Source organism: Manis pentadactyla, chromosome 11, assembly GCF_030020395.1.
Source record: "Manis pentadactyla isolate mManPen7 chromosome 11, mManPen7.hap1, whole genome shotgun sequence".
In the NCBI taxonomy this organism is placed as follows: Eukaryota; Metazoa; Chordata; class Mammalia; order Pholidota; family Manidae; genus Manis; species Manis pentadactyla.
In genome coordinates, this window is record NC_080029.1 from 12528834 (window position 1) to 12546495 (window position 17662).

The 17662-nt window shown below is 36.7% G+C and overlaps 1 protein-coding gene across 1 annotated transcript in view; it reads left to right on the forward strand.

The window, feature by feature from the left end:
* Positions 1 to 16927, forward strand: part of CATSPERB (cation channel sperm associated auxiliary subunit beta) — a 114168-nt gene extending 97241 nt beyond the window's left edge. Inside the window, 5 exon segments of the mRNA XM_036882176.2 lie at positions 6474 to 6584; positions 10002 to 10137; positions 11534 to 11634; positions 12642 to 12716; positions 16700 to 16927. Of these exon segments, the coding sequence (XP_036738071.2) occupies positions 6474 to 6584; positions 10002 to 10137; positions 11534 to 11634; positions 12642 to 12716; positions 16700 to 16927 (651 nt within the window).
* The last annotated feature ends 735 nt before the right edge of the window (positions 16928 to 17662 follow it).

Below are 17662 nucleotides of genomic sequence, written 5' to 3' on the forward strand. Positions count from 1 at the left end.
AGAAGTCTAAAGGGACCCTTTCTGGGCTGACCTTGTCCTGGCTCCCCATTGGATTTCAGAGGGAACTGGAGGGATGAGAGCATCTTTTCTCAAATGAAAGGAGGCCCCAGATCCTTCTCTTGTCTCTAGCCCTGTGGAAGAAATGGTATCCAAAACGAGAGAAGAATGTTTGCTCCAAAACAGGCACATTTAAAACTGCAGAACTCTAGTTCTGCCTAGAAAATAACCACAGTCCAGCAGCCCTCTGACTCTCTGGAGTGCTGTGTGAACAAGGTAGACGGAACAGAGGGAAACCATTAGATTCAGATGAAGAGTACATTATGGGGCAACTTCCCAAGGAAACCTCATAGATGCCTGTGAATCTCTCTCCAGGGAAACACTTCTAACTGCCTATATTCAAACAGACATGGGCATCGATTCATGTACATGCACACATACATGAAAACATATAATGGTTGCTTCTTTTGTTCAGAACTCTCCATTGTCTTCTCATCTCAGAGTAAAAGCCAGAGACTTACAATGGTTAGTAAGGTCCTCCATGATTTGGCCTCTTCATCTGACCTGATCTCCTCCAGGTCAATCTGCTGTGGCCACATTGGCCTTCTTACTTTTTAAAAAAATATGCCAGATTAAAAAAAATATGTATGCCAGACATATTTCCTCTTCAGGGCTTTTGCAGCTGCAAAAAGTTACTCTCTGTGAAATGCTCTTCTGCCAGATGTCACATGACTCACTACATCACTATCAACTATCATTGTGAGGCCTGCCTTCACCCCTCTATTTAGTACTTGAACCCCCCACCTCCATTGTTACCCATACCCTGTTACCCTTCCCTGCCTTATTAAGCTTCACCACATTCATTACAATTATATGATTTTTATTCAATTGATTTATTGTATTTCATACAAAAGTTAAGCCACATAAGACAGGATTGTTACTGGTTGTTGTTGTTTTCTTAAATCTATTTTAATCCCTATTGTATCTCTAGTATCTAGAAGCAGTGCCAGACACAGGAAGTGCTTTAAAATGGTTGAACAAACATTATAATACATCTTTATACGTATATTGTCACACACACACACACACACACAGAGGAGGAAATTGACTTGTCGAATCTTGGCTTTCAGGATAAGAAGCTCTGCTCCAGGCAATAAGCAATTATAATAATTCTTCTTCAGTTCCAGTTTTTCTCAGACATAGACCCTGTTGTGTCATTGGAATCTCCTCTGCTGAAATATGACTTTTCTATATTTATAAGGAAATCCTTAGTTTTTTTTTCAATTTTTCTTGGGAGTTGACTATAAACTGTATCTAACTTACACCTAAGTAAAAAAATAGCTTTTTAATGTACATTTTATGCATTCAAAAATGTTAATTTCAGCATTTTCAGCTCTACCAGGCATTGTACAGACAGACAGACAGACATTCTCTAAGAATACAGTAATAAACAAGATAAACATGATACTTTCATGGATCTTTACTATAATGGGGGAGAATAAGAATTAAGCAAAATGTTTTACAAATTAAGTAGTGTCATCTAGTGCAGTGTTTCTGAACAGTAATGGCCCTGCATAACCTGAACTAGAATCATCAGGGAATAGTTTTACAATGCAGCTTTCTCAATATTATCTAATAGATACTGAATCAGAAACTATGGGTGCAGTCCTGAAATCTGCATTAAAAAAAAATCTCTTGGTGAGTCCTTATTTACCTTAAAGTATAAGATAGACAAGTAGTGGAGGTGGACACCAAATATGCAGTATGACTGTGGATCAGGGATGCCTAACACACCGTGAGGGGGTCAGGCTGAAAGGTGAGTAGGGGTTAACCAAGACAAGGAAGAGGGAAGAGGAAGAAAGAATCGGGGAAGAGGGAGACAGAGCACTCTAGGCTGAGGAAATGCCATGCACCAAGGGCGAGATGGGAAAGGGCTCAGCATCTTTGAAGAACTCAGAGACCAGTAGGCCTGGAGGACAGGGAGCAAGAGAGGGCTCTCGATGAGCTTGGAGATAGCAGGCCCTGAGGCCTCGGGCTTTTGCAGGTCAGGGAAAGGATTTCGAGTTTTGTCCTAAGAGAAATCAAGAGCCATCCAAGGGGTTTAAGCAAGGGGGTGACATGTTTGTATATTTGTGTTTTAAAACACACATACTGTATTTTTTAAGTGCAAAATAAAAGTTTGTATTTCAAAAAATAAGATTAGACCAATATGACAAACACCTACACCTTTCTCCTGGACAAAAATCCATGGACCATTGTAAACATATTTCCAAATACAATACATCAGTGCAGGAAAAAAGAAAAGAAAGAGTTCTATGCAGAGCCAGAAAATTTGAGAAAGTTCCAAAGACAGAAAACAAGCAGAATCAGAGATAGAAACCACAAGAGTGGTTGTGACCACAAGTGGCAGCAAAAACAAAACAAAGCAAACTGAAAAAACTAAACCAAAAAACCACACCTGGTCCCTAAAGAGAGGGTTCAAGAGAATTTCAACTCTAGACTCAAAGGATACACAGAGACAGGAAGGTTCTCAGGAGCACTGGTGAGAGAAAGTACAGCTAAGCTGGCTGGCCTTCCTTGTACCAACTAGTATCAACTTGTACCAAGATCCTGGAAGTTTCACCCTTGAGATAGAGCATTCAGAGACCTGGTACACAGAGGCAGATCATGCCCCAGGGCAGCTGCTGACAACTGAGAGGAATAGAAGCCCCCCTTCCAGAAACTAAGATCTTAACACATTTCTCTTTACAACCCCTTTCCCCTAATTGCTGAAGACATTCTAGGGTAATCAGAACAAGGAGGCCAAAAGTTGGAGCAGATCACTCAAAATTTATGTAACTCTGTCTCCAAACACTTCAAAATATTCACATGCTGGGAAAAGAGTGCATATGAGCCAATGCTGTGACTCCTGTTACGCCAGCATCATCCCCTTACTAGATCCAAATATACATTGTAGCAGTTGGGCTCTCATGGATGAGAGATGACTGTAAAATGCCAAGCACTGGAAGAAAATTTACACAGTAAAAAAAGAGGCATACATCTCAACAATTTAAAAAACTGATGATTCAGAAAACAGAGTTACTCTCATGGCTAGAAACAAACTTTAGAATGAGTATAATTATTCCACAATGACTCAAGGACATATTGCAACTATGAAAACAATGGAAGATACCACACACACACACACACACACACACACACACACACACACACACACAAGCTGTTAGAAATTAAAACTGTAATGTGAAACAGAGAGATTAATAGGTTGACTGAATACCTGAATGGACCTAACTAAAGAAAAGATTAGTGAGATGAGAAATAAGATATTTCAGAAACAGATTGTCTGTTGGTAACACAGACCTATATGCCTAATATCAGAGCTTCAGAATGTAAAACTGAACTGATAGAAATATAAGGAAAATTTGACAAATACATAATAATATTGAGAGAGGCTTTAACAGAATCCTTTCAGAAATGATCCTATCAAAGCAGCCAAAAGAACAAGACTATAGAGGATTTGAATTTTATAGTTAGTACTCAGATTATATATACATATGTGTCTTTGTGTAAAACAGAGAATGCACATTCTTTTCAGTCCACAAGGAACATTCATACAAAGCGGCTGTTTATTTTGTAATAAAGTCATAATGAATTCCAAAAGACTTAGTTCAGTCCCTAGTCTATAACTTTTCATATCATCAATTCACCCAGCCCTAAATCTCTGCCTAGTCTGACTTATGAACATAGTTGCAAAAATCCTAAATAAAATACTAGTGAATCAAATTCATCAATATGCTAACTGTAGTATATCAGGAGACTAGATTTTCTCCTAGAATGTGAGAAAATTTGAGCATATAATAATATATAAAATAACTTACTTTATAAATGGATTAAAGGAAAAATAGCCTCAATAGAGGCCATAAACATTTTTGATGCAATTTAACACTCATTTCTGATTAAGCTTCTGCAAACCAGAAACAAAGGGATACTACCCAATCTAATAACTATCTGTGAGAAATCTGTAACAAACATCATATATAAAATTAAATATTGGAAGCATTCATGCTAAAATGCTTCTATTTCATTTTGTTCTATAGGGTCTAGGTAGGGCAATGTGACAAAAATCAGTGAAATATCAATATTGAAAGAACAAAGTTGGAGGATTCACATTTCCCGATTTCAAAACTTACTATAAAACTGCAAAACCAAAACAGCATCATACTGGCATAAGGATAGACATATAGATAAACAGAATATAACTGAGACTCCAGAAATAAACCCATACGTCTATAGTCAATTGAGTTTTGACAAGGGTGCCAAGGCTCTTCAAGGGGGAAAGATTAGGCTTTTCAACAAACAGTTCTGAGACAACTGGATATCTACATCAATAGGATGAATTTGGACTCCTACCTCACATCATTTAAAAAAAATTAACTCGAAATGGATCAAGAACCTAAACATAAGAGCTAGAACTATAAAATTAATATAAAGAGATATAAGTGTAAATCTTTGTCACTTTAAATTAGGCAGGGGTTTAAGTATGACACCAAAAGTTCAAGCAACAAAAGACAAAAAGGACTTCATCAAAATTAAAAACTTTAGTGTATGAATGTGTAACTGTGGGAGAAATCCCAGGGCACATACCCTTGAAACCAAAATCAGTCAAAAGGAGAAATAAAGTGAGAGAAACCCGTTTATTTTTTACAAGCAGTCCACTTCTGCTCTCCTGTGTCTCTCACGACCTGGCTGCAGAAGAAGAGGCCCCACCCAACCTCTCTGGTCCAGATAAACCCTCACTCCCCCTTGTAATTACCTCTTCATATGGAGGTGGACTACTCCTCTCCACCCCGTGGGAATACCTACTGATATGGAGATGCACTGAGGCCAAGCAAGAGATTCTGGAAATATTGCAATTTTACCCACGGGATGAAAGGAAACTACTAAGAAAGTAAAAATACAACCATCCATGGAATGGGAAAAAATGTTAGCAAATCACATATCTGATAAAGATCTAGTATCCAGACTATACAAGGAACTCTTACAACTCAACAAGACAAACTACCAATTAGAAATAGATGAGCCTGAATAGACACTTCTCCAAAGAAGATATACAGATGGCCATCAAGCCCATGAAAAGATGCTCAACATTAGTTGTCAGGGAAATGCAATCAAAACCACAATGAGATACCACTTTACACCCTTTAGGATACTTATAATAACTTTTTTAATGGGAAACAACAGAAATTGGAACACTTATACATTGCTGATGGGAATATAAAATGGCATAGCTACTATTGGAAAACCATTTGGCAGTTCTTTAAAAGTTTATCATATAGAATTAACATATGACACAGTAATTCCACTCCTAGATAATATATCTGCAAGAACTTAAAATGATGTTTGAACAATAGCTTCATATAAGCATCATTCATAACAGCCAAAAAGGGGAAACAATGAGTTGTTCATTAAAAGATGAATGAATGAATCAACAAAACATGCTATATCCGTACAATGGAATATTATTCTGCCATTGAAAGGAATGAAGTATTGGTACATGCTACAACACGGATGAATCCCTATAGCAGTATGCTAAGTGAAAAAAGATGGACAAAAAGGGCCCTATACTGTTTATTTCCATTTATACAAAATGTCCAGAATAGGAAAATTCATAGAGATACAAAATAAAGTAAGAAGACAGGCCTGGGGAGTAACTACTAATGGGTACATGATTTCTTTTTGCTGTGAAAAATGCTCTGAAATTAGATAATGGTGATGGAATGAACAACATTGTGAGTATACTAACACAGAAGTATCACTTGAAAATGGTTAAAATAGTGAATTATATCTCAATAAAAAGAAGAAAAAAAAGAAGCTGGGAGGGTGGTAATCCTAAAAAAAGGTAAAAGGAAGGGTAACATTTAAAAAAATAGAGTTGATTACCAAAATCAAAAGCCATTCTTTAAAAAATTAATAAAATAATCCATTTTCTAGTAAGAGTGATCAAATAAAAAATGAATGACAAATTGTCAGTTTTAGTGGATGATTTAAATCACATTAATGAATGCTATGAGGAAAGGCAAGTATGAAATAGTAGATTGGAGAGTGTTCCATAGAGTCTACAACTCCATGACAGTTGTAGATCTGTTTTCATGCCCTCAGTGGGCCAAGAAGCAAGTTTGGTGTTCCCTATCTGCTGCATTCAGAATGACAGAGGCTTTGTAGGTCCCATGCAAGTTAACCATCAACTGCCCTGAACTTAACTGTCAAGCAGGTGAGTGGTACATGGGTTCAAATTACCAAGCAAGAAGACAAAATTCAGAAATACTTCCACTTTATTACTAATGGATTTTTTTCCCTTTTGACTTCTTAGGGATTTTTATTCATTCAAGAAACAAGTAATTATTGAACATTTACTCGGTTTGCAGAAATCCTGCCACAAAACAAGGAAGTTAACTTACATCAATTCTTTTTTGCAGAAATCTGGTAAATTCAAACAGTGTGCTAATGTGTCTACTCGGAAAGAGTGTAATTGCACAAATGATCAAAAGTTTTCACATGCTGTTGCTTTCTCAGATTGCAGAGAAAAGGTAAGATAATTTTTAATTACATGAAGACAGTACTTTCATATTAGTAAGATTTTGAAGACTTTTGGTGAAACAAGAAAAGTAAGAGAAATAATGTCTTATTATGACATAGAACTAAATATGACACAGAAGTAAGAAGATCTGGGTATAAATGTCCCTAGACAAGTTAGTCAACCTCATCTGTACATAGAATAATGCCTGCACTGCCTGTTCATTTCACAGGATTCTTATTAAGATATATGCATATACACAGATGCATGCACATATGTCTATATGAAAACAATTTGTAACCTGCCATATACTATGTAATGATGAGTAGCGATTCATTCAAAATATATCCAATGTGTATTTAGCTTCTTGGAAGACAGAAGTTGAAGACCTTGTAATCAAGGAGCTCAGTCTGGTAGGGGTGACAAAACAGAATACAGTATAGTAAGTAGGTTAAGAGAGTGGGTTCTGCATCAAATGTTTTCTTCTGTTAGTCTCACAGCATTCAAAGGTGTATCTTGTGGCTGTTGGTGTTTGCATTAGCTGAGTTAAGTGTGCATTTGGTGTAACTTTCAAGTTACAGAGGCCTTGTAAGAATATATAGCATTGTATTTAGTGATTTTATCTTTATATTGGCATAGAGTTAACACTAAATAAATTATGAAGGTTGTTATTATATACCTCTACAACACCTCCTTTGCTGAATCACAATAGTATACTATATTTCCTAAACACTGATCTAAGCATTCTCCATGATTATCTCATTTAATTTGAGGCAAAGACAAGCCAGGTAGTTTACCAAAGATCACATCATTAATGTATCATGGGACTAGATTTGAGTTTAAAGAGTATGATCATGACTAGCAGGGAAAAAGGTGTAAGGGAGGTCAGCAAGATCCTGTTCATGCAGTACCTGTGAGATACAAGTGAGCCAAATCAGTGTGAATACCATCATAGCAAATTCCTGTGAAAAATGCCAATAGAAAATTATTAATTTTGTTCCCAAAATGTTGGTATATTACTTTTGGAGCACACTTTAATTCTGCTATTCACAGATTTTTCTTTATTTTAAAATTTATTTATTTATTTTAATTACGGTATCATTGATATACAATCTTACGAAGGTTTCACATGAGCGACATTATGATTATTACATTCACCCATTTTATCAAGTCCCCTGCCACAACCCACTGCAGTCACTGTGGATCAGAGAAGTAAGATGCTATAGAGTCACTACTGGTCTTCTCTGTGGTATACTGTCTTCCCTGTGACACCTCTACATTATGTGTGCTGACATAATGCTCCTTAATCCCCTTCTCCCTCCCTCCCCACATACCCTCCCCAGCCCTTTCCCTTTGGAAACTGCTAGTCCCTTCTTGGAGTCTGTGAGTCTGTTGCTGTTTTGGTTGTTCAGTTTAGCTTCGTTGTTATACTCCACAAATAAAGGAAATCATTTAGTACTTGTCTTTCTCCACCTGGCTTATTTCACTGAGCATAATACCCTCTAGCTCCATCCATGTTGCAAATGATTGGATTTGTTTTCTTCTTATGGCTGAATAATATTCATTGTGTATATGTACCACATCTTCTTATCCATTCATCTAGTGCTGGACACTTAAGTTGCTTCCATATCTTGGCTATTGTAAATGGTGCTGCAATAAACATAGGGGTGCATATGCTTTTTTGAATCTGGGATCTTGTTTTCTTTGGGTAAATTCTGAGAAGTGGGATTCCTGGGTCAAATGGTATTTCTATTTTTAGTTTTTTGAGGAACCTCCATACTGCATTCCACAATGGTTGAACTAATTTACATTCCCAACAGCAGTGTAGGAGGGTTCCCCATTCTCCACATCCTCACCGTCATTTGTTGTTCCTTGTCTTTTCTATGTTGACCATCCTAACTGATGTGAGGTGATATTTCATTATGGTTTTAATCTGCCTTTCTCTGATAATTAGCCATGTGGAGCATCTTTTCATGTGCCTGTTGGCCATCTGAATTTCTTCTTTGGAGAAGTGTCTGTTCAAATCCTTGCCCATTCTTTAATTGGGTTATTTGATTTTTGGGTGTTGAGACATGTGAGTTCTTTATATATTTTGGATGTTAACCCCTTGTCAGATATGTCATTTATGAATATATTCTCCCTTACTGTAGGATGCCTTTTGTTCTGCTGATGGCGTTCTTTACTGTATAGAAGCTTTTTTAGTTTGATGTAGTCCTATTTGTTCATTTTTGCTTTTGTTTCCCTTGCCTGAGGAGATGCATTCAGGAAAAAGTTGCTTATGTTTATATTCAAGAGATGTTTGCCTATGTTTTCTTCTAAGAGTTTTATGGTTTCACACCTTACATTCAGGTCTTTGATCTATTTCGATTTTACTTTTGTGTATGGAGTTCGACAATAATCCAGTTTCATTCCCTTACATGTAGCTGTCATTTTGCCAACACCAGTTATTGAAGAGGCTGTCATTTCCGCATTGTATATCCATGGCTCCTTTATTGTATATTAATTGGCCACATATATGTGGGTTTATATGTGGGCTTTCTATTCTGTTCCATTGATGTATGGGTCTATTCTTGTGCCAGTACCAAATTGTCTTATTTACTGTGGCTTTGTAGTAGAGCTTGAAGTTGGGGAGTGTAATTCCCCTAGCTTTATTCTTCCTTCTCAGGATTGCTTTGTCTATTTGGGGTCTTTTGTGGTTCCATATGAATTTTAGAACTATTTGTTCTAGTTCGTTGAAGAATGCTGTTGGTATTTTGATAGGAATTGCATCGAATCTGTAAATTGCTTTAGGAGGATGGCCATTTTGACAATATTAACTCTTCCTATCAATGAATGTGGGATGTATTTCCACTTATTGGTGTCTTCTTTAGTTTCTCTCATGAAGGTCTTGTAGTTTGCAGGGTATAAGTCTTTAACCTCCTTGGTTAGGTTTATTCCTAGATATTTGATTCTTTTTGATGCAATTGTAAATTGAATTGTTTTCCTGATTTTTCTTCCTGCTAGTTCATCATTAGTATATAGGAATGCAGCATATTTCTGTGTATTAATTTTGTGTCCTGCAACTTTGCTGAATTGAGTTATTAGTTCTAGTAGTTTTGGGGTAGATTCTTTGTTTTTTTTATGTACAATACCATGTTGTCTGCAAAAAGTGACAGTTTAACTTATTCCTTACCAATCTGGATGCTTTTATTTCTTTGTGTTGTCTGATTGCCGTGGCTAGGACCTCCTGTACTATGTTGAATAAAAGCAGGGAGAGTGGGCATCCTTAGACAGACATTTTTTTAATGCTTGGGGAAGGTAGAAACCCTAAGAAGCACATTTCATTTAGAATAGCCAACCTCCTGGGAATATACTATATGTTCTTTACTAGGAAATGAAATTGGTATTGAGTTCTCCAAATTTACATTCATTCTTATAATTTGCATTTTAGGTTCCTCGTTTTAAGTTTCCAGTTACACAATATCCAATTTCTTTGGAAATTCACAGTGAGGATGGACATATCCCAGTGCAGTATCCATATCTGGTTACCGTAACTGAAGTGAATAGGAGGGAAAACTGGGAACTAAGTAGGGTTTGCTTTCTTCTATAATGATTTCCTCTTATGAGTACTGTTGTTATTAACTAGATAAGTGCTTGACAAAACCTATTTACACAAGACAAAGCCAGGAGTTCTTTGGAAAAGAATTTGAATCAATGGGTATATTGCTATTGCCTCTACTCCTATTGTCTCACACTTTATTCCAGCATTACTTCCAATGACCTGGATTCTGTGGTGTAAAAGCATTTTTGAAGAATTTGAATTCTAAGGCATTTGAAAGACATTTTATAGATTAGTAGCAAAAATGATTGAATTTATGGCATATATTGGTCTGTTGTCTCCTTTCACTGCTTATGAAATGCTACAGTGGAAGTTATAAAAGATATTACCAGATAATCTATGGGATCTGTCTTCTAATCATATGAGAAAAGTTTCTTAAAGATTTTATGGTAAAATAATTGTAAAGATGCAGAAATATTTTTAAGTAAGTAAAATGAAATTCACCATAATTCAGTTTTACCTCAAATATACAACTTTTTATTACACATTTTGTGTTTATTCATGTATTAATACTTTGAAGTATTTGGTCAGATAGATAGTTAAATGAACTTTTGATCAGTCATTAATATGTTATCAAATATTCATGTACTTGGTATACAGTGAATCTTACTGTGTCCAACATACACATTTTTGAAATAAAAATCCTAGGAAAGAAAACCACGAAATATTTTGTTTTAACTAACATTTCCATTTTTGGGGGTGTAATGGAGTCTGCTATCATTAGCTTTTGAGGACTGATTGTTAAGTATTCAAGTATTTTGAGCACTAGTTTCTAAACCATGAGAAGCTTGAAATTAATCATGGTAAGAGTGTTTATACTGTGGATTTGGCACATGCTATCAGAGCTTTTTTCCCCCCTTTAGACCTTATGTACATCACTGCAATTTCTAACCCCCACACTACAGCTCTAGTTTTAGAAAAAAATATAAGAAAGGCAAGAGGAACTGATCACTTCTTTCAGAAAAGATTTAAGTGATCCTATTGTGAAATGTTTCTGTCGCCTTACTGAAAATCATTCACCAACCACAGAGGTGGTCTTGGAATTATCTCACTGCCAAAGAGACAAAATATTTGCAGATCAGAACTGATCATGAGCATGGGGCTTGGAAAAAAGGTCAGCCTGAATAAGGTGGTCAGAGGCCTTGTCCTTCTGGACAATGTCCCTGAGAAGAAGCAATGTCAGATACCAAACCTAATTTCTGCTAAATACATCTTCCACAAAGTCAAGCAGAACTGAAAGTGTGGGCTAACTTAGCCATGTTAGAGAGTAGAATCTTTCATTGTACCTTAATGTATGTAACAAATTTTATGCAAAATGTAAAAACAGTGTAAGTGTGATTAAAATATACTTCATGTACTTTTAGAACACAGTGTGCCAGAAAATGTAAAAAAACTGAAAGAACACTTTGAATTGACTCTTCATGCTCCAGTGTATAATCCTTTAGGCCTCAACCTAAGTATAAAGGTGAGTTGACAGCATTTTTGTTTTTCCTGTTTTGACTTTAGAGAAAATATCCTTGTCTAAAGTAAGATTGGTTTTAGTTTTAAAGGATAAGTATCCATGAATAATGGAAGAAGCATCTTTAAATATATTGGGTGTGTTCACTTTTCCTCTATTTCCCTTGATGTTATTGTTTCGAAAGGTATCTGAAAGTTATTTTTTGAGCTGATAGGCAAGACTAGTAGTAATAGCAGCAGAAAGGGTGTTTCCAAAATTTAGGGGGAGAAAATGGGCTCAGTATTTTTCACTGGGATATACACAGATAGGTTTTCTGGTTCCAGCTGCCCATAGAACACATTAAATTAAGAAAATCTAGATAATTGTCATGAAAGCCATAAAAATTAGGGAACTTATCAATGGGAAGATTGTTGGTCAAAGAGTACAAACCTCCAGCTAGAAGATGAATAAGTTCTGGGGATTTTAATGCACAGCATTGTGATTATAGTAAACCAAGCTATTATTATATATTTGAAAATTGCTGAGAGAGTAGATCTTAAATGTCCTTATTACCACAAAAAAGAAATGGGAAATATGTGACCTGTTGAAAGTGTTAGCTAAGTCTATAGTGGTAATCATATTGCAATACATATCGAATCAACACATTGCACAACTTAAATTTACATAGTGTTATATGTAAATTGTATCTTAATAAAGTTGAAAATGATGGGAAACAAAATTAGGTGATGTATCAAAACTATGAATATGAGAATTAGCCTAAATTACTCCACAAGGCCATGTTAGGTTTTATATTTCTGTTTCTTCACTCTGAAGACAAGTATCAGCTGTCAAAGTCCTCTGCTTCAAACTCTTCTCCTTCTCCCTGTTTTTTCACTTTGATATGTGAAGTATATGCTCAAAAGCCCAAGGAAGGGGATTGGGATCTATAGAGAAGGTGACCCCAGAGTATATTTTTATTTATAGAGGATCTTAGGTTTCAGTGCTGCTAATGACCAGGTATATTTTTTCCACAGGGCTCTGAGCTTTTTCACTTCAGAGTGTCCGTTGTTCCAGGGGTCACTTTCTGTAACTTAGTTGAAGAATTTCAGGTATAGTGAATGCACAAAGTTTTGATGGGATGATGCTGGGGACATACCATGACAAGTGTTAGACCAAGAGACTCTGAAGAGAAAAAAACAGCACAATTTGTGTGAGGCTTGGAGACAGGGATCCTGGAGGAATGTGGTGACATTGTCAGTAATGATGAAGTTAGAGTGTGTAACAGATGGCAGAACCCTGTGTGCTGGGAAATTTTTAATAAGTGCCTGTATTTGTTTTTGTTGCCTCTCCATCTTCCATATGTAACTCAGTTTTCTAACTTGTAATGCCATTCCTCTCACTCCTACCTTCCCCTGCAGACATGTCTGTAACATTTTAATTTCCAGTATTATCCTTCCTCTGGTTCACTGTAATCGTAGAGTCTTAAAAAGCTAAGAATTGGGGCTCAAAATTGGTCTTCCCAAATTACCCCATGATATGCAGTGTTCGTTTTTGCTTATTCATATAATGGCATTTGCTGTCTGAAAGGGGTGAGAAGGAATAATGATTTGATTAAATTGATTAATGACTCATTCATTATCAAATACTGAGACCACATTATCAAAATCTCTCTCCCTCTCTCTCTGAACCCCCACCTCCTTCCCTCTCCTTTTTCTATCCTTACTCTGCCCCAAGTCTAGCCCCAGCGATAGATCTGCACTACTGCAGTGGTGGATGGCCATGAAAGCAGTATAGACACCTAAGACCCTGAGAGAAAATCAATCCTGCTAGAAAGAGGAGCTAGGAAGCACTGGGAGTGTGAGAGGAAATACCATTATTTTTCTCTCTCTTTTCTCCCCTCTTTGTCCCAAGGGCAGTTCCAATTTCAGGGGCTAGCACAATAGTAAGGGGCTAAAATTCTCCTTGAATCCAAGTTTTCTTCCCTGAGGACTAGGAAAAAAGGCCTCTGGGGATAGTGACTGGGGGGAAATCTCTAAGAGAAGAGTGATGTAGAAGGACATTCCTAATACTGCATATGAACCAGCACAAATGCCAAGCAGCATATGAACCTAAAGAAGCCTATGAAGTCTTCAAAATAAAACTACAATATAAACACCACTTAAGTTCCAGAATAACCCCTGAGTGGCATAGAAAATAAGAATACACAATAGCAATCAAAGGCCTTAAAAACTGACTGACATTGGAGCCATCATCCATTGAAAGTGAAGTATAACTTGTGATCTGAACTCAATCAGTATGATTGACTGCTAAAACAAATGAAAGAAAATCAATGTTTTCCAGAGGATTTTTAACAGGACCCAGAGTCTCACAACATAATATCTTAAACATCCAACAATCCAAAATTACTCATACTAAGAACTAAGAAAATATATTCCTTTCTGAAGAGAAAATATCAGTGAATGACACAATTAGTGAATGACAATGAGATTATCAGACAGATATTTTAATCAGCTATTATAACTAAGCTACATGAGGTAGACGTAAACATCTTTGAAACAAATGAAAAGGGAGAAATTTTCAGTAGATGATAGAAGCTTTAAAAAATGACAAGTGAAAATTTTAGAACAGAAAATATTTAAAATCTAAAAATCACTGGATGGATTCAGTAGCTAACTGGATATGGCAGAGAAAAAGCAATCAGTGAATTTGAAAATAAATCAGCAGAAATCTAACTGAAAAAAAGAAAGATCTTAAATAGCCTCAGGGACTTAAGTGACAGTATCAAAAGTCCTAATATTTATGTCACCAAAGTCCATGAAAGAGTGCAGAAAAAAATATGTGAAGATATAAGTCTGAAAAATGTCTCACATTTGGTGAAGACATAAATTTACATATTCAAGATGCTTAATGAATCCTACACTAAGAAAAACTCAAAGAAATCATGCCTAAACATATCAAGAACTACCAAAAATCAAAGATAAAGAAAAAAATCCTGAAAGCATCCAAAAAAAAGCAACACTATATTTAAGAGAACTGCAGTCTGAATGACTACTGATTTCTCATCAGAAACCTATGGAAGCTATGAGAAAATTGTACATCTTTAATGTTCTGGGATTTGGGGTAAAAGTGGGGGGAAGGACTATCAATCCAGAATTCTATATCTAGAAAACATCCTTCATAAGTGGGGGGGGGGAAAAGACATTCTCAGATAAAGGAAAGCTAAGATAATCCACTGTAGGCAGAACTTCTCTTTTTTAAAATGCTTAAGGAAGTTCTTCAGGCTGAAAAAAAAGTGCAAACAGAGGGAAACGAAGCTTCAGGAATTTTTTAGACACAGCATGGAATAGTTGAATAGTCAAAGGGAAACATTTGAAGAAAAACTGTTTTAAAGAGCTTTAGAGGACTATAGGGGGTGTTATCTGAAGCAGAGAAGAGAGATGGGGAAAAAAAGAGAAAATGAAACAACCAAGTAGGTTATGATTACAATGTGTTGTTTCCTGTGGCTCTGCCTAACTTAGCATGGAAAATTCCCTTTTGCATTTGCATGTAGCACACGATTGTCTCTCTCATTGGCCACAAACATACTAGATCTTTCTTAACTAAAGCTAATTTTTCAAACTTCTCTGATGGTCCAGCATAAAAGGAAGATTTTTTTTGCCTGGTACCATCCTGAAGACCACAAATAGCATATCACATTCAATATCAAACATTTTCCTATCAAATTCCCAATAATTCCAGTACTGGTAGGCACATAGTCTGAGCCCTAAAGTACAACAGGAGATGGTTAAACCAGCTGATCCATTACCATGAGGACAACTGCCTGTCCCCATTGGAAAGAATGGTCTCTCACTGCTTTCCATACCACTTGGCAAGGTGCACCTTTTAAATTCTGTTGCTTATGACACCCCACTTCTGGTTCCAGTTCTGTATGGCCAAGTTTTTTTTAGTTGTAAATAAAGCAACCTCACTTAAAAAAAAAAAGAGGGGGTTATAGACTGAGTGGTGCTTTACAAAGTTTAACCTGGCAATTTTACTATGTCAACATGGATTGACAGCATGGAAAGGAGACTATTAGAGTTGCTTATTTATACAAAGTGAGGTAATAGAGCTCACAGTAGGGGTATTAAAAGTGGAATGGAAGGAATAAATCTGAGACGAATTGTTGAAGAATTGACACTGTTTCTAAGGGACTGTTTGTAAGAAAAGAGATACCCCCTTGGGTCACTGAGAGGATGGTGGTACCTTTAATCTGAGCTATAACCTAAAGCAGTTTATCAATCCTTTTCTTGTCCTTAACAATCCACATTTCCTACTGTCCTATTTCCATTCATCTCCACTTTCTTCTAGCTCAGAAGATGATCTTGATCTTGTTTCCCACTTCACAGAGAAAACATAAACCACTGGGCTCAAGCCACCTTACTCTTCATATACCCCTACTTTTACATTGGACATAAATGGCCCCCTTCCTTGCCTCAGATCTCAGAGAAGAAAAAGACACTTCTATGCCTCTCTGTCAATAATCATACCTCTCCTCTAGGAACTTGTTTTTATTAATTATCCATTCAGGCACAGGATATGTTTTGAACATACAGAAATATCTATGTCACCACTTGTGCAGAGGATTTTCTAAAGAGATGACAGCTTGAAAGAGCACATGCTTATTCTCCTCCCGGGATGTCCTTTCTTCTCTTCTGGGAGCCCAGTTATTCTTTAAGACCCAGCTCAGGACACACGTGTCCTGATTACCATAGGCAGTTAGGTGTTCCCTGCCTGTTCCCTCAGCACTTTGTCCATTCGTCTGTAGATGAATACAGAGTATCTTCCCACCATTTGTGTTCTCTCTGCTTACCTCTGCCATTAAAGACATAGGCCAAAGGTATAGGAAAATAAACAAAACTCTTATTCCCCATTTATCATTACTTGTCAGATTGTCAAGAGACTGTTTTCAAGCTTTATGGATGCTGAATATCTGTGTAAATTTGGGCAGAATTTTGCTAAACGATTAATCATGTCTCCTGTGGAGAGCATATAAAGCTCAGTGTTTTCAATGACTAGATTCAGAAAGCTTAAAGATTTGCTTTTTCTGTTGCAGATTTATGTTGACGAAGTACCGTTGCCATTTCCGGGACACACACTGATCGCCGTTGCAGCAGCTGTAGTGCTAGGGGGACTAATTTTTACAGCATTTATGTTTAAAATACGTAACATCCACCCACGGGATAGGTACCAAAAACTTATTAAAAGAAGCAACACTAAGTTATCAAACGTCAGTTGCAATCAGCCACCTTACAGATGAAAATCTGAATTGCAAGCAAATTAATAATCCCAATTTTCTCTTCACTTCCTAGTTTTATTAGACAATTCCTAGAACAATATATTTACATGCTAATATAAAGACCAGATAAAATACTACAGAATTACCATTGTAACTCAAATTTCTATTTGTCAATAATGTTTAACCATTCCCTTCTTTCATTTTAAATACATAGAAAACTTGTTATGTCAACACTTGTGTAAAGGATTTTCCTTGAGGTTATTAGAAAATGTAAAATGATAACTATCTCTGTGTAGAATGGGTTTTCTATATTTTTTGGCTTTTATGGGCTTGAGCCCATTGTGTGGAATCAGAACACCTGTGCCTTGCTCTTTTCAGGTAGGAGTGTGAGTAGAACTCAGCCATGCCCAGGAAAGACAGGTGCCAAAGTAGGCTTATCTGTAGGTGCACTTTCAGAACCTCATGGGAAATAAAGATGAACCACCTGGGTTTCTTGAGGCAACTTTGCGGAGACCAGCTCCACAAACCAACTGAACCTGAGAAGAGTGGGTGGGAGATTAAGGAAACCAGAGATAGCAAGAAGGACACAGAAACCAAAGTTGGGATCAGGAGGTTCACTTCCTGGTGGCAGAACAGTGGTGCAGTTTTATTCCTGAGCACAGCTTATATACACAGGTTCACAATGATGTCACTTCCGGGCTGATTTCATGTCTGGTGCTGTCACTTCCGGTTCTGGTGTTCTCACTTCTGTATCTGGTGATCTCACTTCCTGGCCCTCCA